This window comes from Haemaphysalis longicornis, unplaced genomic scaffold (assembly GCF_048455015.1).
Source record: "Haemaphysalis longicornis isolate Haplotype H1 unplaced genomic scaffold, Haemaphysalis longicornis Haplotype H1 scaffold_5, whole genome shotgun sequence".
Taxonomy (NCBI): Eukaryota; Metazoa; Arthropoda; class Arachnida; order Ixodida; family Ixodidae; genus Haemaphysalis; species Haemaphysalis longicornis.
The window spans coordinates 84780528-84806969 of NW_027526385.1; the positions used below are offsets into that span (position 1 = coordinate 84780528).

Sequence of the window (26442 nt, forward strand, 5' to 3'; positions counted from 1 at the left end):
AGGAAACGAACCTTCAGCAGCAGCGCACTTCGTCAGGACTCAACTCGTTTTCATGCCCATCACTGCACAACTCCTCAAGAGGGTCAGCCGTGGTTTTCGTTAAAAAAAATCACACCATCTTCCCGTAGGGGAACCCTGAGTAGTATGCAAAGCAGCCATGGGGTCGATTCGAGTGCCCATTAGTTTTCAGTTCGTCGTTTCCGTCAGGTTGAGGTACGTAGCTGCCGTTATATTTACAGTTTGGTTTCCATGGTAACTACCACACTTTTCACTTACCGGAACTACAAAATGGGAAATAGCGTTGAGCCCATGGCTGTTTCGCATACTACTCAGGGTTCCCCTTCGGGAAGATGGTGTAATTTTATTAGATGCGAGGGGGCTATGTCCCTCCCTTGTCGTTGTTGCGCCGTCCACACCCCCGCTGCGCATGCTTGGCTTGCTGAACGCCCGGTGGTGTCTTAACCTTTAATGGCTCCTGGAGCGACAGTGTTACCGGTGTCTTCCTGGGCCGGCCCGAGATGAGCCGAGCATGCGCAGTTGGGGTGTGGACGGCGCCACAACAAGGGAGGGACATAGCCCCGACCATGAGATGCTGGAGCGACAGTGTTGCCGGTGTCTTCCTGGGCCGGCACGAGACGAGCACGCTTCGCCTTAAAGGGCTCCTGGAGCGGCAGTGTTGCCGGTGTCTTCCTGGGCCGGCGGATGGATGGACGACGGACGACGGAGCCGAGAGCAAGAGATGCTTTGCATCTAAAACACCTGCCCGCTTCCTAACTGGACACGTCTCATCTGGCTTCCCCCGACCGCGAAGTTGTTGCTGTCACCGTGGTCTTTGAAAAACGGCGCCTCACTGTGGTGTCAGTCTATATACGCCCACGGGGGAGACTTCTATTGGAATCCAATGCAGCCGCCAATATGGACTGGATTGAAGCTCTCCGTGATGTTGTACCTGGCCCCCTGCTGATAGGAGGTGACTTTAATGCGAGGCATACAAAGTGGGCTTATGCTGATTCTTCTCTACGAGGAAATAATCTTGTCAAAGTAACTGACCGGGCAAACCTTATTTTGCTGAATGATGGGACGCCTACGAGGTGTGTTCTGCAGCGAAACTAGGAAATGGCGCCTGATCTCACCTGGGCTTCCGTGGAAATCAGCGCTTCATGAGATGTGGAACCAAACCTTATGGTAAGTGATCATCATGCAATTATAATTTCTCTGGATAATTATACTAACACGTACAAAGTTGTACGAAGAGTAACTAATTGGGACAAATTTCGTGAATAGTTCACATTGGCGCAAGGAACAGTGACAGATAGGGTCCTAGAAGCGAAAGCCAAAGCTACGAAGGCTATCAAACTACGTCCTCAAGATCTTGTTCCCAACCTACGACATCTCGGCCTTCGAGCTGCTTGTCTTCGAGCTCAACAACGATTGAAATCAAATCCTACAGACCCGGCTAGGCGTCCAGAGCACATCAGGCTTCGCGCGAAATTACAGCTTTATTCAAAAGGCCTGAAACGGGAGCAACGGCACGAGTTCTGCGCTACTCTGAACGGTGCCACCCCTACTGCAAAAGTATGAAATTTTATTAATACAATGGCTGGTGCCAAGCCTTATCACACTGCTTTGCAATCCCTCATGATTAGCATGGACGTATCGGTTTAAGAACTTGGGGAAATTTTAGCTGACAGCTTCTTTTCAAAAACGAGACATGCAGGACTACACGCCAACGCCGCCCGATGATCAAGGTCCCCCTCAACATTTTATTTACCCTGGCGGAGTTAGATGACGCCCGGCGCCGCTGCAATGCCAAACGTGCGACAGGACAAGACGGGATACCCTACAGCGCAATTAAGAACCTTCCCCATAACGGCAAGGAAGCTCTGCTGGACGACTACAATGGCATATGGGTTACAGGAGACGTCCCACTGACATGGAAAGAAGCATGGGTCAAACCAAATCCCAAGCCCGGCAAATTACCAAATGGTCGTGCGACCCTTCGTCCTGTATCTCTGACATCCACCATAGCAAAAACTTTCGAGCACATGGTTGCACGCCGCCTGAGTTGGCAACTAGACAAGGATCATGTATTCACTCCTGTTCAAACAGGTTTTCAGACACACCTATCAACTTCCGACAGCCTGTTGATGATCACTCATGACCTTGAAGCTGCAAAGCAACCAGGTGGGGTCGGCATTTTGATCCTTATGGACGTTAAGAAAGCACTCGATAATGCCCCACCAGCAACAATAATGTCTTGAGAAAAAGGGAAATTGAAGGGAGGCTAAGTAGGTTTCTGGAGGGCTTTCTGCTTGAACGTTCCTATAAGGTATGGGTGGGAGAAGTAGCCCTCGAGTACTCGAGCGAGGTGTCCCCCAGGGTGCCGTCTTAAGCCCTGTACTGTTCAACATCTTGATCACTGACCTTCCCAGGGTGCTTTGCAAGGGTGCGTGGCTAAGAACTACTATTTATACCGATGACGTGACGCTCTGGAAGACAAAAGGTGATATCATAACACAACGAACCATCCAGCAAGGCATTGGCGTTACAGTGGAATTTCTACGCAATCGTGGTCTTGAACTCTCACCAGAAAAAACAACCTACATGGTATGTACACGTATGCGGAGACCCCCGGACATCCAACTCCACCTTCATGCCCAGGCTGTGCACAGTTTTTACAGCCCGCATACTGGGCCTCATAGTCGACGCGAACCTACGCAACCAAAGTAAAGTTAGCGCGCTAAGAGATACTTGCCTACGACTTCTCGACATACTCAAACGGTGCGAAGGTCATGAGTGGGGTTGTTCTACCAAGATGCTCCTTCGCGGACACCAAGGTCTCATTCAATCTAGGATACTATACGTCCTACCGCACCTCTGCCCTACTAAGACCCAAGGTAATAAGCTCGAGGTTTTGAACAGGCGGGGCACAAAAATAGACTTTGGCCTTCTAGCCCGGACTCCCAGCTTGCACCTCTACACGGAGGCTGGCATGAACACCCTTGCCGACCTCACCTCCGACAGGCATCTAGCACAGCATCATCGCCTAGCTATGACACCAGCCGGACGTTGCATCATAAAGCAACATCTCAAGCAGCAGCCGCAAGGACCCAGAAGGCAGTTCCCGCAAGCACCGTGGATAGCAGACGTGCCCGCATGTGCTCCAATTCCTGGAAACCGCACCGGCCTTCATGGCTGGAGGGTCGAACAACGGAAACTGGCCCGAGCATCTTTGGCACTTAAACGGCTAGAAGAGGATTTAACCCGGCTCTCAGGGTTTTCACCGACGGCTCAGTTGACGACCCAGTCACTGGGCGGGGGGGGGGGGGGGGGGGGGGGTTGCCTTTGTGTGCCCAGAATGCGATGAATAGCGTAAGATACACCTTTTCGACAACACGACACATGGGATGGCCGAGCTGATAGCCATTCAGCGACCTGTTCAATGGCTAGAGACGCAAGAACGTTTCAAAGAATCGGTGATTCTTACAGACGCGATCAAGGTCCTTCGCCGTCTAAAACGACCAGATGAAACCTCCGAGGTAATCTTAAATATCCGGCAACGAGTCAGCACGCTGCGGACCCACGGTCGTCTTGCGACCGTTTTCTGGATACCGGCTCACGCGAGAATCGCAGGCATTGGCAAGGCCCACGCACTTGCGCAACAAGCCGCAAGGGACACATCAACTGGGAAAAGCTGCATCACCCGGGCTCACCCCTTCTCTTCTGAACATGGACATTTTCGTGAGCTTCTTTCGGTCATAGTGCCATCATCTGCATCCCAGGATGAGAAGACAGATGAGAACTGTGAAAACACAGCGGAGGAACCTTCACCTACTTCGAGCTCACATCACCTTTAAAATGGTGGGTAAGCAAGTAGCAGCAACAGCATGTTTCGCGGGACGCGTGTGGCACATAAGGCACAAACTCGGCCGCTATTTCTTCTTTCTTTCTTCTCCTTATTTTGTTCTGGCTATCTCGTAGGCAGTCTGTTGAGGGCATTGCTTTACGAGATGGGCAGGAGCGCCATCTCGTGGTATTTTCCATATTCCGCGGGTTTCCACATCCGTAAATCAGTATGATATTAGTTGCTGCACGCAATTACAGTTGAGTACGCCATTAGAATACGCAGTTAGTACGCAATGAGTCTTTTGTCGACATTTGCGAAGAAAGGAGCAGATACGCAGCCAATTTCTTTAAGATAACACCTGCGCTACATGTAACGTAAGTGCATAGATTTGATGTAGACTGAGTTCCATTGGCCTTACGCTGGAAGCTGCTGTACGGGCGTAGAGTAATTATAACTTCAGCAAAACATTTTCTTCTGCATTTTCTACAACAAAACTAAACAAAAAATCTCATTCTACAACCTACGTAATTTTATTCCGGATGTCACACTCCCCATACTGCACACGTTGAAATCAAGCAAGTAATCACATGAAACTATGGCCATTTAGTGCAATGCCTGCGTTCAGTATGCGTCTTGTATCACGGGCGCAGATTCGCACAGCGCGGTCTGTGGATTTTTAAAGCAAGCAAAGCTTTTTACCTCTACCCCCCAATTCTTTCGCGACCGTTGGTGTCATCAGAAAACTCCTGCGAACAAATAAAAGAATTTACTGCACCGCCAGGAATCCAACCTGGAACTAATAGAGTAACAAATCCAGAGCCCGTTCTCTTACCGATTTAGCTACGAGCACACGCGCAGACGGGGAAGACAAGTGATGCACTGACCACTTGTGCATCACATCTACGAGTTTAACCCCGGCATTGCCGCTAAATGCCACGCGATAGCGATTAAAGGAAGCTCACACCAGCCTATGGCATGTCACTTCTACTACGCTAATAGGCCTGTGGCTTCTAGTATTCACGTAAAAAATCTCAGCTCTTTGTCGTCCGCCCTCACACCAGACGATACCTTAAGGAACACATTCAAATACTCCTTGATGGCCAGGCCATCAATCCAAGCCCAAGCATCGAGATCCTGGGCCTACATCTTCAGGCCAACACCAAGAGTGACGCATCCTTGCAGCGCCCCAAACACAGCATCAATATAAATCATACACATGATCAGGCGAGTTGCCATCGAGAAACGAGGCCTCAAGGAACCCGATACCTTTCGATTAGTTCAAGCTTTTGTCCTCTCGAGAATCACTTACGTCAACCACCGCCTTCTTCTCGGCAAGGAGAACATAAATATGCTTTATATATTGATTAGAAAGGCGGTTGAGCAAGTCATTGGTCTTCCCATGAGTGCGTCCACAGAGACGCTGCTTAGCACGGGGATCTACAACACGGTGGAAGAGCTGATAGAGGACCATCATTCTATCCAGAAGCTCCGAATGAGCAGAACTGCAGTGGGTCGCCGCATCTTTCACCAGATTAGCTGCGCAGCACAGAATGTCACTCCGCTTGATGTACTCCTGGACTTTAGGCGACAAGAAATAAAGATGCTCCCTTTGCTTAGAAACATGAACCTTTCACATAACGAGGGTCGCCGACAAGCACGGGCTCAAGCGCTCAACACCACCCTCGGTGGGGATAATGCAGTTATCTACACAAACGCCTCCCAACATTGAGGGAAGCAGTACGCCATCATCGTGGCTACCTCCAGAACCAACGTCCTTGCTTGTACCTCACTCAAGACCGAAGACATGATGGCAGCAGAAGAGGCAGCCATCACCTTGGCTCTCACTCAAACAGGGGTTCGTAAGGTAGTCACCAATTCCCAACAAGCCTACCGGAATTACCTGCCGCGTTTGGTGTCCCGACCTGCACTGCGTTAATAAACCACTCCCCAAACGGTTCCATTCAGCTCATCTGGACACCCGTTCACGCTTCCATAGAGGGCAACGAATACGTCTACCAAGCCTGCACTTTTACCCCCCGTGCTATGGAGTTGTACGAGTACAGTCACCCGCTTGTCTCGTTCAGGGACATAACCCAACATTGTCGCCTTCTGAGACAGACCTTACCTTCGCCTTACCCTGACCTTTCCATAGAACAACAAACTACACTACGGCTCATACAATCTGGCTCCTTCCCACACTCGACGCGTCTTCACCTAATGCACCCGAATCGCTACGACGCCGAGTGTAAATTTTGCTCAGAAGTAGGAACACTGCCACATAATCGGGATGTGCGACTTTAGCTTTGAGCACCCTCCTCTCTTTGCGTCAACTACCGAACAAGAGCAATGGGAGATGCTGCTCTCCAGCCCCCCTCGGCCAACCCAGCTTCAGCAGGTGGACAGAGCACAGGAGGCGCGGACTGATAATGGGGTACACTGAAGAAGGATCCACTACCCTGGGCCGTACTCTTGGCCGTTCAGAAATCTGAATAGAAGTATTTCCTCCTTCTGCGCTTCCTCCTTCTCCTGCTCTGTCTCTGCCGCCGATCTCGTCGCCTCCGTCTGCGACGGCAGAGGCGGAGGAGTGAGGTCGTCTAATAACGGGTTTGAGCTTTAATTTTATATAAAAAACGTTTCCACTCATGTGCTACAGTGCTGGATTAAGGGGGGGGCTAAGGAGGCTGCAGCCCAGGGCCTCGTCTCCAAGGGCAGGGGAAGGGGGCCACATTAACTGGCCTAATGTACGGAACCTCAGATAATGAAACTTCGAGCGACACGCGTGACAGGGAGAAAAGCAGAACGAGGAAAGGGGGCCCCACTTCGCTCGGCCAACCCCAAGAAAGCAGCGGGGGGTCGCGGCGGCTTGTCCGCCGAAGTTTCGACGCGGCCCCTTGTTTCCGAGCGAGGGGGTTCAGGTTGCCAAAAGCGCCATGTGTCTCGTGTTGTTAGTTTGTTTCGAACCCTGCGGGGATCGTTCGGTCTCGGGGCGTCCGCTATTAAAAAAGAAAAAAAACATGGGTTAGCCGCTGCGCGCGGGCTTGGGTCTCCCGTTTCGTGTGTCTCTTCTCCGTAGACGGCGGAAGGGAACGGCTCAGCCTCCCAGGAAGTGGAGTCCGAACTCGCAGCCAGCCGAGTTGACAATTCAATGGGCCGAACTAAGCAAGCAAGATTTGCAGCGGTGTTCGGCTGCTGCTTCTCAGTGTTCGCAGAATTCAGCTTCTGCGGGTCTTTCGTCAGTTTTCATCACGCCGTGCGAGAGTCGGAGCATAGGAGGCACACACGTTCCTGTTGTAGCTTCCGATTACGCAGCGCTCCTCTGAAGGGATGGGCCCTAACAGTGCCAAAGCCGCGAGCTGGGTCGGCCCACCCTGTGTACATCGTTCCAGAGGATGCTTGCTTTCTCGGCGTCTGTTTTCTGTTTCACCGCCAGCTGCAATGCGTTGAGCTGCCATCGGCAAGCCGCATTCGTCTTGACTTGAAACGTCCGTCGTACGGAAGGTACACCGTTCACCAGGCTGGACAAACCTAGACGCGCTGAAGATAACGCGGCGCCGCGAAGCCGTTAAAGTCGCAGCGGGTGGCCGACCAGCGTTACCGAATCCATCGGGCGGCCAACCACTGTGAGTACGCTTCCGATGCGTTGACTGTGTAAATCTGACGGTTGTTTGCGCCGGCTGCGCCGCTGCTCGAAATTCGAGAAGCCCAGAGTCGAGGCGGCGCGTCAGTTGTGCCCGAAATACCGAAAAAGGCGGCCTGCAAGAGGAACAAAGCAGGAACGATACGTACGATAGACATCGCCAGTGGACTGCCCGAGCCCCGGCTCTGGGGCACCAGTAACATGGCATGAATAGACACCCTGCTCATACCGAGAAACAATTTAAAGGCAGCGACGGCTGCGTTATTTATTGGCAAGCCATTCGTTTCAAGGCCGGATCGCTTTGACGGCGCGAGCTTAGACCCTGCGTCGCATTCCCCCGACAGGTTGGCGCCAGGCATCGCGAACCCTGGGACTTACGTGAGAGAAGGCACGTAGTGAAAGGCGTGGTTAAAGCAGACCAACGGACACTATGGGAGAGACGGGTGCGCAGAAGGTGAATGGTGCATTTGGACCGGGGCTGGACATCTTGAAATCAACCAATCGGACTTTAGGGAAGAGGGAAAACCTCGCATTACGATTGGACAGGACAGTATTGTTTATTTATGTTGCAAAGTGTTTGTAACGTCATGTACATAGTATGTAAAGTCAGTGGAAATAGCGTTACTTCTGGTGTAACATAAATGACTTCGCCGCTGTCGTCTCGTTAAGATGCCAACAGATAGAAGCAACGAGTTTTCCTTGGCCTAGCGTTGGCGCACGATCCAAGTCTCATTTCACCAGCTTGGTGAACGAAAGGAAATAGCTAAAAGAGAAGATGTCCACTCGAAAGCATCAAAGTGGTGCGTCCAAACGAAAGGCAAAGTTGGAAATAGAAGAGCGTGAAAAGAAGCTGCCAAAGATGACGAAATATCTGTTGAGTGCAGCTTCCGTGAAGTCGTGTCATTGCTCCAGTACGAGTTCGTTTCAAAATCCTGAGTGTGCCGGGAGTGCTTCTGTGGAGGACTTATCGACTCCATCACAACGATTCCCCGGTGAGCAGCAAGAGTTCACTCCCCTTGGTTCACCGGGTTCTGCGCAAAGGACGGCAACCTCCTCCGTTTCTACCTGTGAGCAACCGACGTCAAGCAAGCCCTGTCCTGTCCCTACGCAAGCAACATCCATGCCACTCGGTGCAACCCCTGCCATGGAGTTCCACGTGTGCGTTCTGCCCCACCCGATTTCTACTGCTTCTGATCAACTGGCGCCACACCTCTCCAATCAGCCCGCTGATGACGAGCTCCAGCAAACGACGCTCAAAGACCCCGCTAACTTTTTTTACGGTAGCTCGACTGCGGATCATCTTCCCGCGTGCCTCGACAGGACGGATCAGCTGGCGTCTTGTGGCGACAAACTACAGGACCCACAGCAGCAAGAGGTAGGCCCCGAGATTCTGCAAAGTGACCCAGCTAAGTGGCCGGACATTATTACCGATAATTTTCGGGGCGAATGCATTGAGAAGGGGCCGTTGTAATTTCAAAATCGGGCAGAAAGTTTTCCGTCTTCCGAAAGACAATACAAAACTCAGAAACGCTATATGTCACCTCATCTTTTCGCGAGAAAGGCTGTCAATGGGGAGGCATACGAGCGACATTGGTTAATTTATTCGAAGTCCAAAGGCTGTGCTTACTGTTTCATGTGTAAACTCTTTTCGAGCAACCCGAGTTCTTTCACCACGCACGGATTTTCTGATTGGAAAAGAGGAGAAGAAAAGGTTTCCGCGCATGAAAACAGTGTCGAACACCGGAACTGCGTGGCAGCATGGCTAACCCGCTCTAACTCGAGCAGCACAATTGACAAGGAGCTGGTTAAACACCTGGTCACTCAGACCGCTTACTGGACAGAGGTGATGAAGCGCGTAGTCGTAGTGATCAAGCTTCTAGCTGAGCGTGGCCTAACGTTTAGGGGCAGCGAGGAGGTTTTTGGCTCCCCGAGAAATGGCAATTATATGGGAGTACTTGAAGCCATTGCCCAGTTTGATCCCTTCCTAGAGGAGCACATCAAACGCTATGGGAACAAGGCGAAAGGCCACCCATCTTACTTGTCAAAAACAATTTGTGACGAATTCGTCGAGCTCATGGCCAAGGCTGTCAAGGACAGGCTCACTGACGAAGTAAAAAGGGCAAAGTACTTCTCTCTAATTGTTGATTCGACTCCAGACCTTACTCACGTTGATCAGCTGTCGGTGGTTTTACGGTACTGTTTAAATGCGAAAGTGAACGAACGCTTTCTGGGGTTTGTTCCCATTGAATCCCACACTGGCTTGTACCTTTTTGATACCGTGATGTCCCTACTGACAACCAACGGCATCTCAATTGGCAACTGTAGAGGGCAAGCGTATGACAACGCGAGTAACATGTCAGGCAAATACAAAGGACTGCAAGCACAAATCAAACAGCTCAACAATTTGGCAGTATACGTCCCGTGCGCTGGTCACTCACTGAACTTAGTTAGCGCATGTAGCGTTGACAGTTGCCTTGAGGCCGTCAAATTCTTCAGTGTCACTCAAAGACTGTACGTGTTCTTTGCTGCCTCCCCCAAGCGGTGGAAATGTCTTCTAGACAGCATGGATTCCACTGGGGAACACCTCGTACTAAAAAGCCTTTCTCAGACCAGGTGGTCAAGACATGCTGAATCATGCAAGGCTATTATGAAAAATTTCAGTGCAATTTTGCGTTGCCTTGAACACATCGCGAAGAACGAGGAAGAAAACGGTGACACTAGGAGTGAAGCGTGCTCGCTCCTTAAGAAAATGGCAAAACTGGAGACGGCATTCATGGCGATTTTCTGGTGTGAAATCTTGGAGCGTTTTGACAAGACGAGCGTAGCACTTCAGAAACCAGGCTTAGACATTTCAACCGCTGTAGACCTTCTGAGCTCCCTGGAAGGCTTTGTTGATTCGTTGCGACCTCTTTTTGATACCTTCGAGGCGAGAGCACGCAAGCTGAGTTCTAGTCAGTGCTATCAGGATGAAAGCAAACGTATCGCTTTGAGTAAGTACCCGGACGGGAAAAGCGATAGTACGCTGCGTGGTAGAAAAAAGTTTCTTGTAGAGACCTATAATGTAGTACTTGACTGTCTAGGCTCTGCTCTGCGAGTGCGAAAGGCTGCCTACGCTGATCTTTGCGAGAAGTTCGGATTCTTAAAATTGCTGACGGAAAATGGAAGCATGATCTCTCTTGCACAGCAAGCGGAGAGATTGGTGGAGACCTACCCAAACGATTTGGAGCCAGTATTTCCGGCTGAAATCGTTCAGTTTGCGAACTTTCTGCAAAGCTCTGTGTGCCAAGACACGAGTGCCCTGGGTATAATAAAGTTGCTACACGAAAGACAACTTATTAACGTGTTCCCGAACCTTTCCATTGCATTAAGAATGTATCTAAGCATACCCGTGGCGAACTGTGAGAGCGAGCGATCGTTTTCCAAGTTGTCACTGATAAAAAATTGCCTGCGTTCAAACCTTCTGGACGACAAGTTGAACTCGCTTGCTATCATGTCCATTGAATGTGACCTTGTAAGAGACCTATCTTTCGAGCAAACTATATCGGATTTTGCCAAGGCAAAGGCCAGAAAGATGCCGTTTTAAAAGAGCACTGTTAGCGCTATACATGAGTGCCCGTGAGATTTTTTCTTGTGTCTTCTCCCAACCTGCGTGAGTAAACGTTGAACTGTAACCCAGAAAAGGGTACGTCTTCTTGTTCATCTTTGTTTGTTGTTCTTGCAATGTAACTCCCGCTTTTAATCATCCATAGTAGTCTGTTTTCTTCTCTCGAATCATTACAAATGGCGTTCGTTCGCACCACGTGTATTTGGTGTCCTCTTTTCTTCGTTTGTTAACTGAGCCATTATCAAAGAAATGCTTTATAATTAAAGTTTGTCATTTAATCTGAAGTATATTGTCCATTTTCTTGTGCTTGCAAGCTCTTAAAATGAATATATACCGAATCTACTATGTACTTATTGCATAACATGAATAACAATTTCCGCACTGTGATGCTTCCGTTGAATTCCAATAAACACTGTTCTTGATACAACGGCATGTCTCCTCACGAGATTATAGATTTAGGGGCCCACATAAAACCAAACGCTTAAGAAAACATATCTAGATAAAGCGAATTCACATAGTAAACATAGCTGTTGGTGTTTTCACTGGGTGTTTTTCTTTTTTTCTTGAGCTGGACCAAACTGTACCAATGGCCGCTCTGTGGTTTACGGCCACGGAACGGACACGTATCGCGAGTTCCGACGGTCGTGTTAGTGACTGCGTTTGTGTTGTGTGTTGCAAAAACAGATCTGATGCATCACTATCGCATGAATCCCATTAATCTTACTTTGTTCTTTTGTAATTGGAATACCTTTTTTAAAATAAAAAACTGCTTTTAGCTAAAATAAAACAAAATGGTACATTTTAGTAGTGGAGCGGGGGGAGGGTGGGGACGGAGGCTTTAAGAGAGAGAGAGAGAGAGAGAGAGAGAGAGAGAGAGAGAGAGAGAGAGAGAAGAGAGATATTTTTATTTCGGGTAAAAAAAGGCGTAGGGGATGCAGGGGGGGGGGGAGTCGAGGGCCGACACTAGCGCAGTAGCCCAGGGCCCCCATTTTGCTTAATCCGGCCCTGATGTGCTACACCAGTACAACTCAACTAACCACCATTCATGCACCATGCATTAATTTAACCTTATCAAGAATATCTCATTTCACTTCTCTGGTTTCACTATTTGTAGAGCGACGTGAGTGAATTTGAGTGATGTCGCATGGGTAAGTTGTGGGTTCCGTTTACAGCTTTGCTTTCCAACCACGTTCACAGGGTGGATTGGCCCAAATTTTTTCTTCTCTAATATTTTTAGGTGGGTCTGCTATCAGCGTCATCGCCAAGACCAGTATGCTGCGAACAACGCTCGAAGCCGCGTTAAAAGAAGTGGGTTGAAAAGTATGGAGGGTCTATCGGCGTCGGCAGGCACGCATGCGTGTTCTGCTCCTTTAGTTCACAGTCGGTGCAGCCACACGGCGCTCCGATACAGTTCGGCCACAGCTCCCGTGCTCCAATTACTTCTGACGGCACCTGTACCTATACTTGAAAAGCGTTGACACGCAGTGGTTAAGGAAGACTAGAAGGCTAACGATGAAATACGGAAACAGTGGAGAATCCAAAAACAGCCAAGGTAACCAAACAAGAGGCAAGGCAGATTGAAACGAATAAATGGAGAAAAAAATGGAAGCTAAAACGTCGTTAGAGAGGTATACAGGGCTGAGAAATTGAGCATCAGGAAGGAAAATTTCTACGGTAATTCCCAGGGCAGTGCTTTGCTTTTTTAGGCTAAAGCAGGTTTCTTGCGAACTAAGAGCTTTGTCGGGAAGTATTCACAAAATGATGGGGTATGCGTGGTCTGCGGAAAAGACATAGAAACTATGCGGCACATAGTGTTGGAACGTGAGGGTGTCCATCCAAATCTACATGAGGGAAATATTCGGTTGCCAGAAGCCCTGGGATTTAAAGGTATATTAACTCCAAGGCTGTCGAGGCGACGAAAAGAAGATTAGAATGCTGGTGGAAGAAAAGCAGAGGGGAATATTGCCTAGGACAGTTACCACCTGTAACAGAAGAAAAAAGTATTTTGTGCTTAATAAGCTTTTTGTGCCTGCTCTAAGCAGCGCTAGTATTAAACCAAGAGTATAAAACATGGGTATATTAGTCCTTTTTGGTAAGATGACATGTCATCACCCCGCTACAAGGGGAAACCAATAGCAATCATCATCATCATCATCATCATCGGTGAGTAAACTTTCGAGGGGCTTCCATACTTCGAAATTAATACTGCTGACATTCCCAATGTAAAATATCTACCCAGCGATGCATTTTTCGTACAGTAGCGAAGCCGACCTCTAAGGGGCTAAATGTGTACCAGCGTGGCTGAAAGAAATCTTTATGCGGTAGCAGACAACTATTCTCAGAATTTTTGTACCATTTTCATGACCATCATCTTGGCTTGAGCTGTGCAGTTGAAAAAGGGCCCATAAATAAGGAAGGGGAACAATTCGTTTGTGAAAGGAAATGGTTCAAGAAGGCTAAAGCAATTCGTTCATCGCCATAGCAAGCAATTTATGCAAGCGCAAAGTAGAGTGCATTTTACTAGCGAAAAAGAGACGCGGACGAAGAAGAAGTACACAGGACACTCGCTGGACTACAGTTGTAGTCTAGCGAGTGTCATGTGTACTTCTGCTTTGTCCGAGTCTCCTTTTCGGTAGTAAAATGCAGTCAGATAACCAACTAGCCCAACTTTCTGCCTTAACTGTACCAAAGTAGAGCTAGAACGAAGAACAAATGAACTAAAAATATGCACTACCCACAGTTTCAATGCTACAAAAAACACGCACTCACAGTCTCTATAATACAGGTGCATCGTGCCCGTACGCCTTTTATCTAGGAGTCATCATATGCAGTACGCTTCACCTACTAGCCTAACACGAAGCATCGTTCAAGAAAAATACAGTGCAACCCTACCGACCCTACCACCCTTTCGCTCATTGGAGCAGTAGTTTATATGACAAGAGGTGTAAACCAAGGAAAAAACAGGGAAAACCTGAAAGGAGGAGGAGGAATAGCTATATTGTCCGAGGGGTCATGAATTCCCTGGTTTGGAGAGGAGGAGGACACGGAGGGAGGGAGAAAAAATGAAATCAACAATAAAAACAAGGAAAAGTAAGAGCGTAAACAAGGAACCAAATCAAAAATTTTATACACATGTCAATTGCCTATCTTCTCGCAATTTTATGGGTGCCACAACCATTACAGAAGCAAGTTCTAAGTGAAGCTTTTACTGCTAGGGTTCCATGTATTTTTCATATCCACGAACGAAAACTCCCGAAGCTCCCGTGTCCTTGAAGAGCGAGGCATGGAAAAGAAACGTTTTGGTGTGAGTGATGCACGGCAACCACCAGAGCCGCACATCACTGGAAACGTGATTTGGACCTGAAGCTTATACATATCATCACTTGGATAGGCATTTTGAGCAGGTTGGTTATCAATAGGCGCCATTTTCAACATCAGTAGAGTTGAAATAAAAGTGTGTGCATGTATGCGTGTCTTTAGAAATTACCGCCGCCAACGCTCAAGAGAAACAAAATTTGCTCGTACCTCCCACGAGACCCTCCGTCTGAGACGAGGAGTTTCAAAGAAGTATAGCAGCCAAAAAACTCCCATTCAAGCTAATTTGTGTTCTGTGTGTAGTGACCAACTTTGAATTCTCAAATAGTAGGTGTACAGGTAAACCTGGATAGAACAAAGTTGACAAAAATTCCCCAATTTTTCGTTACATCCAGGCATTCGTTACATGCAGGTTTCGAGTTAAGGCTCGCGTGAATGAAGCAGGAACGAAACCAAGATGCTACACATAAGTGATGCTGAACTCCCCCTAAATTATTCATTTCATGTTGAAAAACTCCGTGATTTGCGTCTGCCGCTTTCCCATGAATTTTGTCGCTACTCGGCACTTCAAAGAAGCAAGGTGGTCACTTATCCCCGTATGCACAGGGGTAGCTGAAGTATAACTTTCGCCTTTTGACACTTTCCGGTGCCTTAATTTAACCCGTTTTAAGGACCAAACTTGTGCTGAAAAAGCGCCTTTTTGCGAACTTGATGCTTTCCCCCCCCCCCCCCCCTTCTAGCTCAAAAATGTTGAGAGGGTGCTAGTTCGGATACTGTACCGTACGCCGACCTTCTTCATTCTCGCTGGCGGAGAGGCATTTAAAACTCCCACCTCCCCTCGCGGAAACCCCTGTGTAGATGCAACGCATAGGGGGTTCACGTTGCAGCATTGGACAGCGGAGGAACGGCGCTGGAACGATGGAGCGGAGCGGCGTAGACACCGCGTTTTATAGCGCGCATAACGGTGAGGGGACGCGCCGGCGCCAGTGCGTCTGCCGCGGCTATGACGCAACACAATCCACTTCTATCCAAATCCAATCCAAGCCAATCCAATCGAATAAAATCCAATGCCTTTCGCGAGAGTCTTCGCTATCGGAGAGGGGGTGAGCGGCGGAGAGCGCAGCTGGCGCGGCGAGGAGAATGGGGGGAGGGGCGGACGCCGACGACGACAACGCCGGATGCAGGGACAAGGCGGGTGAATGAGATGCGTTCGCACAAACCCCTGCGCGCTCGCCGCGCGGGCTCGGGCTCGAGCCCGGTTTTTTTTTCACTTCGTCCCCACGGGAGGTACTACAAACGTATGGGGCCCGTAAAGGCAGTCCGTAAAGGGGAGGGCAGTCCTGGTCTGGCAACCATGGGGACGAAGCGAAAAAAAAAACAGGCTCGAGCCCGAGCCCACGGCGCGAGCGAGCAGGGGTTTGTAACCAGAGCGGGCTGACAGATCCGCGGCATTTACGGGCCCGTGGGGACGAAGCGAAAAAAAAAACCCGGGCACGAGCCCGAGCCCGCGCGGCGAGCGCGCAGGGGTTTGTAACCAGAGCGGGCTGACAGATCCGCGGCCTTTACGGACGATGCGAGCTAATCAACAGAGGGCAGTCCTGGTCTGGCAACCATGGTAGTCCCGCGAAAAAATGGCGGGAAAATTTGCGGGTACGCCAGCCGAAATACTACCATTGTGAGCTTGTCTTGAAAAGATAACACTTTTCGTTTTCTGGCAGCAGAACTCCTCACTGAAGAACCGACACCACAGATGGCAGTGGAGACGCGCGACTACGCGACAGGCAGACCTAGCACATATCCGACACCGCAACTCACAAGTGGTGGAAACGCACCGTAGTTTGTGGTGCGGGTGAAGTTCGCTGAGTTAGTGAATTTCTCAAGCCGATTTTTCAGAAAAAAGTGCATAAAACAATGGCTCATCAGAGTACCAAATTCGTTACATCAAGGTTTACCATCGCAGCGCCTTCGTTACTTGAGGTCGCAAATACATGGGTTCCAACAGGGCTGGAAACGGGGAATTGAAAAACTTCGTTAAATCCAGGAATTCGTTGCATATAGGCTCATTACATCCAGGTTTAACTGTATAGCGCTGGCATGTAAAACATCAGAGCCATGACGTGCGCTAAGGTATAACACTACCCATTAATTAGAGGACCATACACTCGCTTTACTCAGCAGGACATAACAATACTATAAAGTTTCGCCACGTATGAGTGGCATTAGCGTCACTAAATAAAGGCGCTAGTGGCATAGAGATGATTGGCAAACGGCTTCTACATTGGTTTACCTGGCCGAGTAAAGGCAGTGTCTTCAAAATTTTGGAAACAGTTCGATTTCGTACAACAGTGTTTTTTTCTTGCTGCAATCTTGCTGCAGTTTAGGTTCTAACTGGGCACGAGAAAATTGCAGGAGACTATGGTTTTCGAGCATTCAGTCGCGAGACGATTCCGTTAGGCCTTATATCTCTGTTGCACCATGGTAGACCACGCAGCAAGATTTCAAGTTCCGTTCAAACTTCGCAAAAGAGCTTTCTAGCAATCAATCATGCATATAATAATCCAACGTCACAAAGTCTGGACAGGCGGTTTGCCTACCTTGCTTGTCCTTCGCACTGGCCCCAACATTCTTTTGTTCTGCCCAACGTGTACTGAATGTTTATCAAATCCTCCCAAAGTGGACACTTGCAAAGAAATTCAGGACATGAAAAAACCACGAAAGGCCGCACTATCAATAATACACATCATTTTGGCAGTACCTTCTTTTCTGTCTTAATATTTACCATAAAATCTTTGCTAAATGGCGCTTTCCTCTGAATTGTTCACGAGTTTCTGTATGTTGTGCTTATGTAGGGTACACGGCCATTACCTAAGTACTCTGAATATTGGGGCTTTCGAATCGGCAGCCATATATGAATGCGGAGGCTATGGCTGTGCGAGATTAGTGGAAACTTACGGGAATGACTTTTCAGCAACCTTCTCAGGAGAAGTGGTTTCGTTTCCACATATCTGAGAATCTTTGCGCGACAGGACAAGACTAACTAAGTATTTCTGCACGACTAACTAGTTAGCGCATTCATAAACATTTTTATTGGATTATGGGTACGCGTCAGCATCAATGTGGCAAGCTATGCCATAGGAAGCAATTGTTTTCTGAACTTGTTGGCGGAAAAAATTGAGCAACGTAGTGATCTGGGAGAGTTGGATTACATTCGTATTGTGTTACAGCGGAAACACAAGACAAGTGCTTGTCAGTCTTCTAGTTGTCTTTGTTCTCGTATGTTTGCGCTATAGTACAAAACCAGAAAAAAAAAATCCCTTTCACTTAAGCTTTTTGAATGGGAACCTTGTTTTCCTGGCTATCATATGTTCTTTGCCAGTCACCTTGTACTTTCATTGGATATAGCCGTCTCCGATTTTGCCATAATGAAAGCGCCAGAAATGCTGGTTTAAAAGGCTGTCTGTTCTACCCTGCAATTACGCGTTTTTTCTGTGTACTGTATCATCGGAGAAAAAGCCGAGTTTCTGAAATAACATTTGTCCCACCGTAACATATGATACTGATCAAAATATTTCACTGTGCTCTTCTGTGTCACATTTTAATAAAATATTTTGTAGATGCAACTGAGTGTAGTTATATGATTAGCTTTCAAAAGGCTGAAAACAGACAATACGGAATTAAATTCAAGAACGTTTCATCTTAGACAAGTTACTATTTTTGCTTTATTGCAAGAACCACACAAGACAATTACACGTAAACATGTATGCTTATGATGAACTATGTACAAATGCACTACAGAGCAAGTTAGAAATGGGCAGAAAAAAATCTGCAATGTGAAATTACCACAATGCGCACTAATAAAATCTTCCTTATACAAACCATTTGCCTCAGTGGAACAAATTCACACCCAGGTATCTGGAACCCCTTATACATGCTTACCATTTACAGGGCCAACAATTAGCACATCAGTGACGGGCAACACTTCACCACCATAAAAAGAAAATGATTTATAAAAAAGGCTGCAGTCTCGGATAAAATACCAGGCCACTGGACCCGTGTCAGAAAAAATAAACCCTCAGTCACACACAATGCCCCTTCGGGCCATGACTAGGTCGAACCGGCGGTTCGACCGAGACCCACCCAGAATTCGGCGTGCCTCAATTTGCCGCACAGTCGTGCGCTCGCCGGTCCCGACTCGAGCCCGTATCGGATTCCGCAGCGGCTCTGTCTTGGCTTTGGCAAGCAGCAGCCGCGGAATCCGCGACGCCACCGGCTTGGGGGTCTGCGGCTTGGCTGCGGCGCCGGGCAGGATGGTGCGTTTGGCCGCACAGTCCACAACAGACTTCATCTTCGCGAACTGCGCAGCATGCAGCTTGGTGAAGTTTGGAGTTTTCTTCACCCGCGACTTTGCCGCGGTGGATGGTGTCTTGGATGGACCCGGCTTTGGAGTCTTCTGTGGCCTTGGAGTCGACTCTGTGGGCGGTGCCGATGGAGGCGTGGCCGGAGGACTCGGGTCATCAGGCGGCGCCATGGCAAAGCGCACGGAGTTTTCTGAGGTGAAAAAAAAAAAAAAGAAGGGACAGAATGGGCTGATTTCTGCTTATAAAGAACATGTAACTGTGGCGCACCATCACAGATCATGGGAGTAATCCAACTTGGCAGCCACACCTCTCAGTGTGGAGTGGTCGTTCCTGGTAATTGCAGGGAATTATGGGCCGAGAAGTGCACAAGCTTTGAGTCTACAAGTCACCACTGATTGTGGCCCATTACAAGAAAGCCAGATAAGTCATTATGGTAGATGCATGAAAATGTTCTTCCCTAAAAAGCAACTTCTGCAGCAAAAACAAAGATAAGCATCTAACATGACTACATCTTCACTAAACACAGCTGTCGGACAAGTTGGTGCATTACGATTGAAAAATAGAGCGCTACTTTGACACAGACACAAGGGAACAAGAAGAGCACTTGTCCCGTTGTTCTTCCTTTGTCGTTGTCAAGTCGCACTCAATTTTTCCAATTATTACATCTTTACCTTTCATCCGAAAGGAAAAAGTCGGCTTGAATTGCACTGCATTGTCGTGCCTTTGCTTGGACCTGCCACCAATATCAGTTTGCTATCAGTGTCACACACACACACACACACACCGTACAGGAGAGTGCTGATAAAGCGCCTGCTTAGACAAAAAACACTGCGTTTGAATGCCACGACTAACAAATTGTGGTTATGGCCCCACCCACCGGAAGTCCCCTGTTATGAGGGCAGTACGTATGAAAAGTGTCGTACAGGTCACAAAAAACTCGGAGAATACAATGTAAAGCTTCAACTTTTCCTGCAAGACTGAAACAGCGAGTGAGTGATGTAAGAGAGACAGTTTGGGTGCCCATTGTATTTACCATGGGGGTACCAAATGCAGTCAACGAGATCACCAATTGCTCGAAACATTAAAAACACTGTTTTAGAGACAGTCACTGGCAAAGGGTTTAACCACTTAAGACAGGCCATAAAGTGTACGCTACCATTTCCAAGAGTTGAGCGGAACAAGGAAGACAACATGCAGTAGCCTCCTGAAAAACCAAGTAAAAAATTAGACCATTTCCCCTCAAGCTGCTTTGGAGCAGTTTGGATGGTCTCATTTGCATTCCCTTCTCCCCTGGTCTCTTATTTGTCTTGCATTTCTCGTTGCCAGTCTTATGATGAGAAGTTAAATGCCGTACAAAATGGCAATAAGTTCTGCTCCCTTTATCAGCACAGGATGGGAGGGGGGGGGGGGGGGAGTACTCTTAGGGCACGGCTAAAAGGGTCATGATGACACACAGTACATGATTGAAATATATGTCAACGAGTGCACAGAATGAAACAATCATGCGCTCGACCATTGAAAATGGAAAAAAGAAAGCCTTTCCGCCTCGCGCCGAGTTTTCGCTTTCAGAGATGCCACGGCAGCAGTGTGCGCTGCGCAATGCTTAACAGCGGTACTGAAGCTTGGAGCACCGTGAACCACAATAATATTGTGCTACTGAAGAAGTTAAGTGCTTTTGATTTGATACTGGAGAGACTGGTTTGATACTGCAAACCAACACATTGTGGTCTTTCCCTCAGATACACGTTGCCATTCTGCTGCCTTGATGTTCGCAAGCAAGAAGCGTCACTGCGAACAGCTTAATCTATTGTATGCGCGACCACTGCACGCATCGTATGTGGGGCGTCATCTTTCACGGAAGTTTTACCTTTGTGGCTGTAAATTTGCACCAAACACTGATTTGGAAGCATGTCTTACGCCAGTAAAGTTGGGATGCGCGCTCTTATTGTTTATGCGCGTTTTCATTTTATGAAAAAGCTGCCACCATTTTCTGGAAGTTTCATTGTCTGAAATGCGCTATAAGACGGATGTGCAACCACGCAATCGCAGCGACAGAATGCCTGTAGAATCTCAACATGGCAAGGGTCCCTGGAGAAGACCAGCACTGGATTGGCAATATGCTTAGCAATTCGGAGTGACATTTCATACTTTCGAACATCAAGGCACCAGAAGGGCAATGTGCATTTGCAAAAACAAAACAAAAAAACTGACTTATTGCCTCACAGCGCTGTGTACAGCTGTTAGAAGGGCTTGTCCGAGTTCTCCTTTCTGGTCCCAGTTTGTGTGCGCTAAGCATCAACGATGAAACATTCAAAATGAAAGAGTGGCACACTAGAGAGGTTTAGGATAGGGGCTGCGTATGCCAATGCTACAATGGGCGGGTGACCCAACTGGCAGGTGTGCATCCGTTCTGTGGGGGGATGGGCACCCATGCCTCGCTGAGAGCAGGCATTCGTTCCAGTGAGGGCAAACCTCCTCGTTCCTGTGTGCACACGCAGTCGGGCAGTGTTGCCATTTCAAAAGTTTTCCCACTAAATTTAGTGGATTTTGGGTTCGTTTAGCGGGGATATTTTCAGTTTAGCAGCTAGCGGGTTTTCTAGTGGGTTATAAAATTGATTGATTGATTGTAGGGTTTACTGCGACGACGCAACGCAGGCGATGAGGCGCGCCGTAGTGCAGGGCTCCAGATTAATTTTTGACCACCTGGAGATCTTGAACGTGCGCCGAAATCTCGTACATACGGGTGTTCTTGCTTTTCGCCTCCATCAGAAAAGCGGACGCCGCGGCCGGGAATCAAACCCGTGACCTTGTGCTCAGCAGCACAACGCCTTAGCCACTGAGCCACCACGGCAGGTGGGTTATAAAATTCTCATTAGGAAGTTTTAGAGTTTGTTAGTCAAAGTTCAGTGGGTTTGAGGATTCACAGAGGAATAGTGCAGTTTCGTAAACTAGTCAGGTGGCATCAGTTACATAGTTGACTTCATTTTCGCCCTAATGATTAGGTGTTTAGTTTGGCCTGGTCCCTATAATGGAAAAATTGGTGTTCCTCAAGGTACAGTAGATGTGGTAGATAGCTCCAGAGCATCATGACTGTTAGGCGGACGGACGCGACAAGGTCTCGTGTGAACCATGAGCTAGATGAGACTAGTTTGGCAAGAGCTCATTGAAAAAGACTACAGACTTGTGTGAATTACGGTTAAGCGACTTACTTGAACGGGGAAGTTTAACAATTGTTGAGTAGGTTGAACATTTGTATACTGAGAATAAAGCTGGGAAACAGGCTCGCGCTAAACACTTACGCCTTGTTCAGAGCTGGGCTGAAATACATCAGGATGTGGAGGGATTAGCCTAACTGCTGCGTGTCTGCAGTAGTGAAATTTCTCCTAGGCTTGATCAAGCACCGCAACAATATTCACTTCTAGTTAGAGGTTTTATATTCATGTGAGGAGCGATATTCTTTATGGCACGTGTAAAATCAATTGGTTCGTTCTACACAAGTGCAATACACTTCTCAAAAATTGCTTTATGCAGCGTCTTCTGCCCACCCTTGTTTTTACACTTCACTTTGGGGCCAATGCTTTACATGTCCGCAGCAACAGCTTTAGACTTCAAACCCCCCTCCCCTCGAGTAGAAATATTGATAAAATAATCCAGGGCACTTGAGAGCAGGTTAATTGCTGCCTGGCTGCTCGGTCTACTCGTGTTTCCCCGTGTTCACACTTTTAAACACAAATATGGGCCAGTAAATTTTTTGTCAGTTTCCAGAAAATATTTGGCAGATTTTAAGGTTTTAACAGCAGAGCTGCTTAAGCTCTTGGTTGCACTGATCATAGGCAAAAAAAAAAAAAAAAAAAAAAAGAACCGAGAACATGCAGAGCACACACAAGCGAGGAGCACTCAGAAACAATACCAAGAAAATGCCAAGCGCAAAATGCTAGAAAGAAGCTGGCACTGGTGCACTGCGCCATGTTAGCCCGACGTATCAGAAGCCGCTGAACAGAAAAGCGCATACCGAAGTGCTCGAGCTAATATGGTCACCAAATTAATCATCCCTTCATCCACAATGGTTCGCACCTTCCATCCAGCCGCCACGCAACATTGTTTTGCCACTAGTTTGTCATGGAGAAGGCAGGGCCCCCGATTTCTCTGCTTCGCGATAATGGTGTGGAGTTGTCGTTTCGGCAGATATACCTGGGTCAGAAGCGTAACACCAAGTCTCTCCACCCAACGCCGTTCGCGATGGCCGTCAGCGACATTTAAACGACAAAGATTTAGATGGAGGAGACAAAGACAGTCGCAAACACATTCAAAAGCTAAAGGACCTTTACGAAGAGATGAACGACTTCAGGGAAAGTGCGGAGTTCGGTGACATCGAACAGTTTCCGGGGCCACTTTAGCGTGCACAACGAGGGTCACTACTTGGAATTTCTCAGAGCCGGAGTCGATCATCCCTGCATCTGGTACAAGCGGTGCCGCGATCAGAGGTGGTCATCAATCCATTTAGCCCCTACATTGCCTCCGTGCTCTACTACAACATGGTCATTCGCGATCACTGTCTGTGCACTGCATGTCATCGACTACGTGAACAAGGCCAAACACGGAATGCCTGACCTGCAGAAGGCTGTGGCCAAAACCGTTGGAAAAGTGCGGGGACATGGGTTACCCCAAAGGGCTCAAGGCGGTCGAGATGTCAGGCCAGAGAGCCACGTGGTTTCCATCCCGTCAGGACATATTCGAGAAAAGTCGGGGAGTCGTTTACTTTCCCACGTGCTTCCCCGAGGAGCAAGTTTGAGCACGCAAGACGAACAACGAGCCCGAAAAACTTCCTAGCTAAGGCCACCAGTTTTGTCTCTCAACCCTGCACCACTAGTGCAAGCCGAGGCAATTTTTTTTTACCTGTTCTGGCGGGATTCTTCGACATTTAGGTGGCAACACTACAGTCCGATCCCGGTAACCCACCGCCATAGCGTTTGCGTACGCTATCCCGCTATGTTAAAAGTCGGCACACTTCACCGCCTTGTGCCAGAAAGCGCTAGGCCTACTGCGCTTCTCAACACTCGCGCTCCCTCCACCAAATCAGGGTAGACTTCTGTAAACAGATAAGCACACGATGCTTGCGCGAGGTGAATGGACAGAACTAAAACGTATGGGCGTTAATGCAGGGTTTCAAAATTTGGTTGGCCGTGTACAAAAAAGATACTGCTCGGGCATGCAAGCAGGTTACTTGATACACTGCCTACAAGTTCAGCTCCCTTTACTGGCACCAGTGGCAATGGGGGGCGGTACTGGGCATGGTTAGGCGATGGGGGTGCGATGACACGCACCGCAGGCTTGCATTACACGTCAACAAGTGCAGAGAATTAAAAAAACACGCTTGACGAATTGAAGTGACGAAAACCTTTTTGACTTGCGCAGACTTTCGGCTATCCTCGGAGGCAGACAACGCCTCCGAGGGCCTTGCCCAAAGATGTCCCTGCAGCAGCGCGGGTTGCGCGATGTTTTAACACCGGTACGGTAGCTTGATTGATTGATTGATTGTGGGGGTTTAACGCGCCGACGCAACGCAGGCGATGAGGCGCGCCGTAGTGGAGGGCTCCGGATTAATTTTGACCACCTGGGGATCTTTATCGTGCGCCGAAATCTCGTACACACGGGCGTTTTTGCTTTTCGCCTCCATCGGTACGGTAGCTTGGAGCGTACTTGACAATACGTGTACTCAAAGCACGTCCTACACAACGCGAAATGTGTACCGAATTGAACAGTGATTGCAACACTGTGTGAGCGAAAACGCACCTTTGCCGTTGGGCAAGCCCATCGCAACGGACTGCCGGATGAACTTCACCACTTTGGCCTTCTTCGGGTTCCCTTTGCAGGTGTAGCCCAGCTCGCGCGCCAGGGCGAGCAGCTCGGCGTATTTCTGGGCCTCTAGTTGTTCGAGGTCCATCCTTCGAGGTTTCGAGGTCCAAAGCACCGCTTGGCAGCTTGAGCAGTACGCGTACGCGACAAGAGCTGTTCAAATAACCCAGAAAAGCGGTATCACGTGATCAAACAACTCCGCAGTTTAAAAAATGATTGTGCTTAAGAATTTATTACTAGTCTATAACATTATTTTTAACCTTAAATAGTTTTAGAATAGGCGCGAAGTAGGTTTTGTTTAAATTGTTTTGTTTTAACCTAATTTTTTTGTAGTTCAGCAGCAGCTAATGCTTGAAAAAAAAAAAAAATGGCGCGAATTTAACCGCCGGCAGGGGTTAAGTCCATAACCGTATCATTACGGCTGTTCCGTGGTGCCACAGTAAAGTTCTTCCGTAGTGCACTGCAGCAAAATATAATTTCATGAAAAATTCAAAGCCACGCGCACAGAAATATAAAGTTAGGCGCTCGCACAGGAGGCTCCATTGGACATACACAAAAATGAAAGGGAACGCAGGTACGCCGAGAAAACACCTTCAGATACGCAACAGCTGCCGTCGGAAATAAAGTGGAACATCTTGGCACAGTTTTTAGAGCCCAGCAGAACATCTGTTCAGTGGCTGTTTGCGCGCGGGAATCTTCCTATCTTTCCCGCTCGAAGGCAGGCCCCTGTGGGGTTAGTTCCGGCGTACCGCAGGGCACCTTGTTTGTTCTGCGGGGCGTCCGAGTCCACGTTGCACATCTACCGGGACTGCACAATTCCGCAGGCGCTACACCGGAAAACGGCACAGTTATTCGACATCCTGGAATTCCTTACGAAACTCTGCGGTTCCTCAACCCGCTCCCGGGCGCAGTAATAAATCAGTTCGTCTGAATTCTCATGAAGTGTTCCTGTCAGGTTTGGCTGCCCCGCTGCGCTACAGCTAACTCTGAGCGGTGCACGGCCAAGTCTCCACGAAGTGCTTGCGAAAATGCGGAAGGAGGTCTGGTTCCACCTGCGCAGGGAGCAGTGCAGGCTCGGGTATCGGGGTTTCGCATCCACGTGGTGCAATCCGGCAGTGATTCTAGAGGAGGCTGTGGGAAACATCACGGTGTTATACTAATGTTTCTCTTTGTTTGCAGGCTGGCTAACGATTTTTATTTCATGCAACCATTGCAACAGCATCGCCAGCCTTGCGCCAAGGGGGAAGGGCCGCCACTCTAAAACAGAAGATTCTTTCTCGCTCCAGGGGAGACCCTACCATGAGTAGCGTTATCAGAGTTGAATGATGATCGGTGGTTGAGTTTTGCTGCTCCGGGGTGCGGCACTTCGGTGCCAAACGCCCCACCATCTGACAACGGTAGGGGGTCGCTGTTCTAACAACTGCTCGCATTACCGCCATGCATATATCGCCAGCAGACAGTGATAACGCTGTTAGATATTGCTCAAATGGTAGCATCTTGCGCCGATCCTTTACACAAGGTAGCACGGTTCTTTACTTCGATATTGAGTTATGGTAAATCTTGCAAAGCGGGAAAAAATGGTCTGTAAGATTGCCACTTGCCGAATGTATAAAAAAAGGTAATGAAGTAAGGCAATAGCGTTATCCCAGCCCATAATTGTCCTTTGTTTTGTTCGTTCGTGGCCTAATTACGCGTCATTCCACCGCTGACTTGAATGATGGCCTCCATACTTTGGCGCAGACACACGTAGAGGGCCTCGATGAATGCGGTATCACGTTGAAGGCGCTTCCACTCATGTGCTATTGCTTCCCATAGTTGGTCAGAG

The 26442-nt window shown here is 48.5% G+C and overlaps 1 protein-coding gene across 1 annotated transcript; it reads right to left on the minus strand.

Annotated features, from left to right (window-relative positions):
• Positions 1 to 17891: 17891 nt before the first annotated feature.
• Positions 17892 to 24854, minus strand: LOC144138536 (uncharacterized). The gene is made up of 2 exons (XM_077670873.1): positions 24555 to 24854; positions 17892 to 18951 (listed from the first exon to the last, which is right to left on the minus strand). Exons 1-2 carry the CDS (start codon positions 24703 to 24705, stop codon positions 18476 to 18478), a joined length of 627 nt encoding a protein of 208 aa, XP_077526999.1. The 5' UTR covers positions 24706 to 24854; the 3' UTR covers positions 17892 to 18475.
• Between the last annotated feature and the right edge of the window lie 1588 nt (positions 24855 to 26442).

What these genes read in the sequence shown, in the direction of transcription:
- LOC144138536 (XM_077670873.1), bottom strand. Translation starts at nt 24,705, where the DNA reads ATGGACCTCGAACAACTAGAGGCCCAGAAATACGCCGAGCTGCTCGCC. An exon ending in GGGCTTGCCCAACGGCAAAG is followed by an intron (nt 18,952 to 24,554) that starts GTGCGTTTTCGC and finishes TTTTCACCTCAG; the next exon opens with AAAACTCCGTGCGCTTTGCC.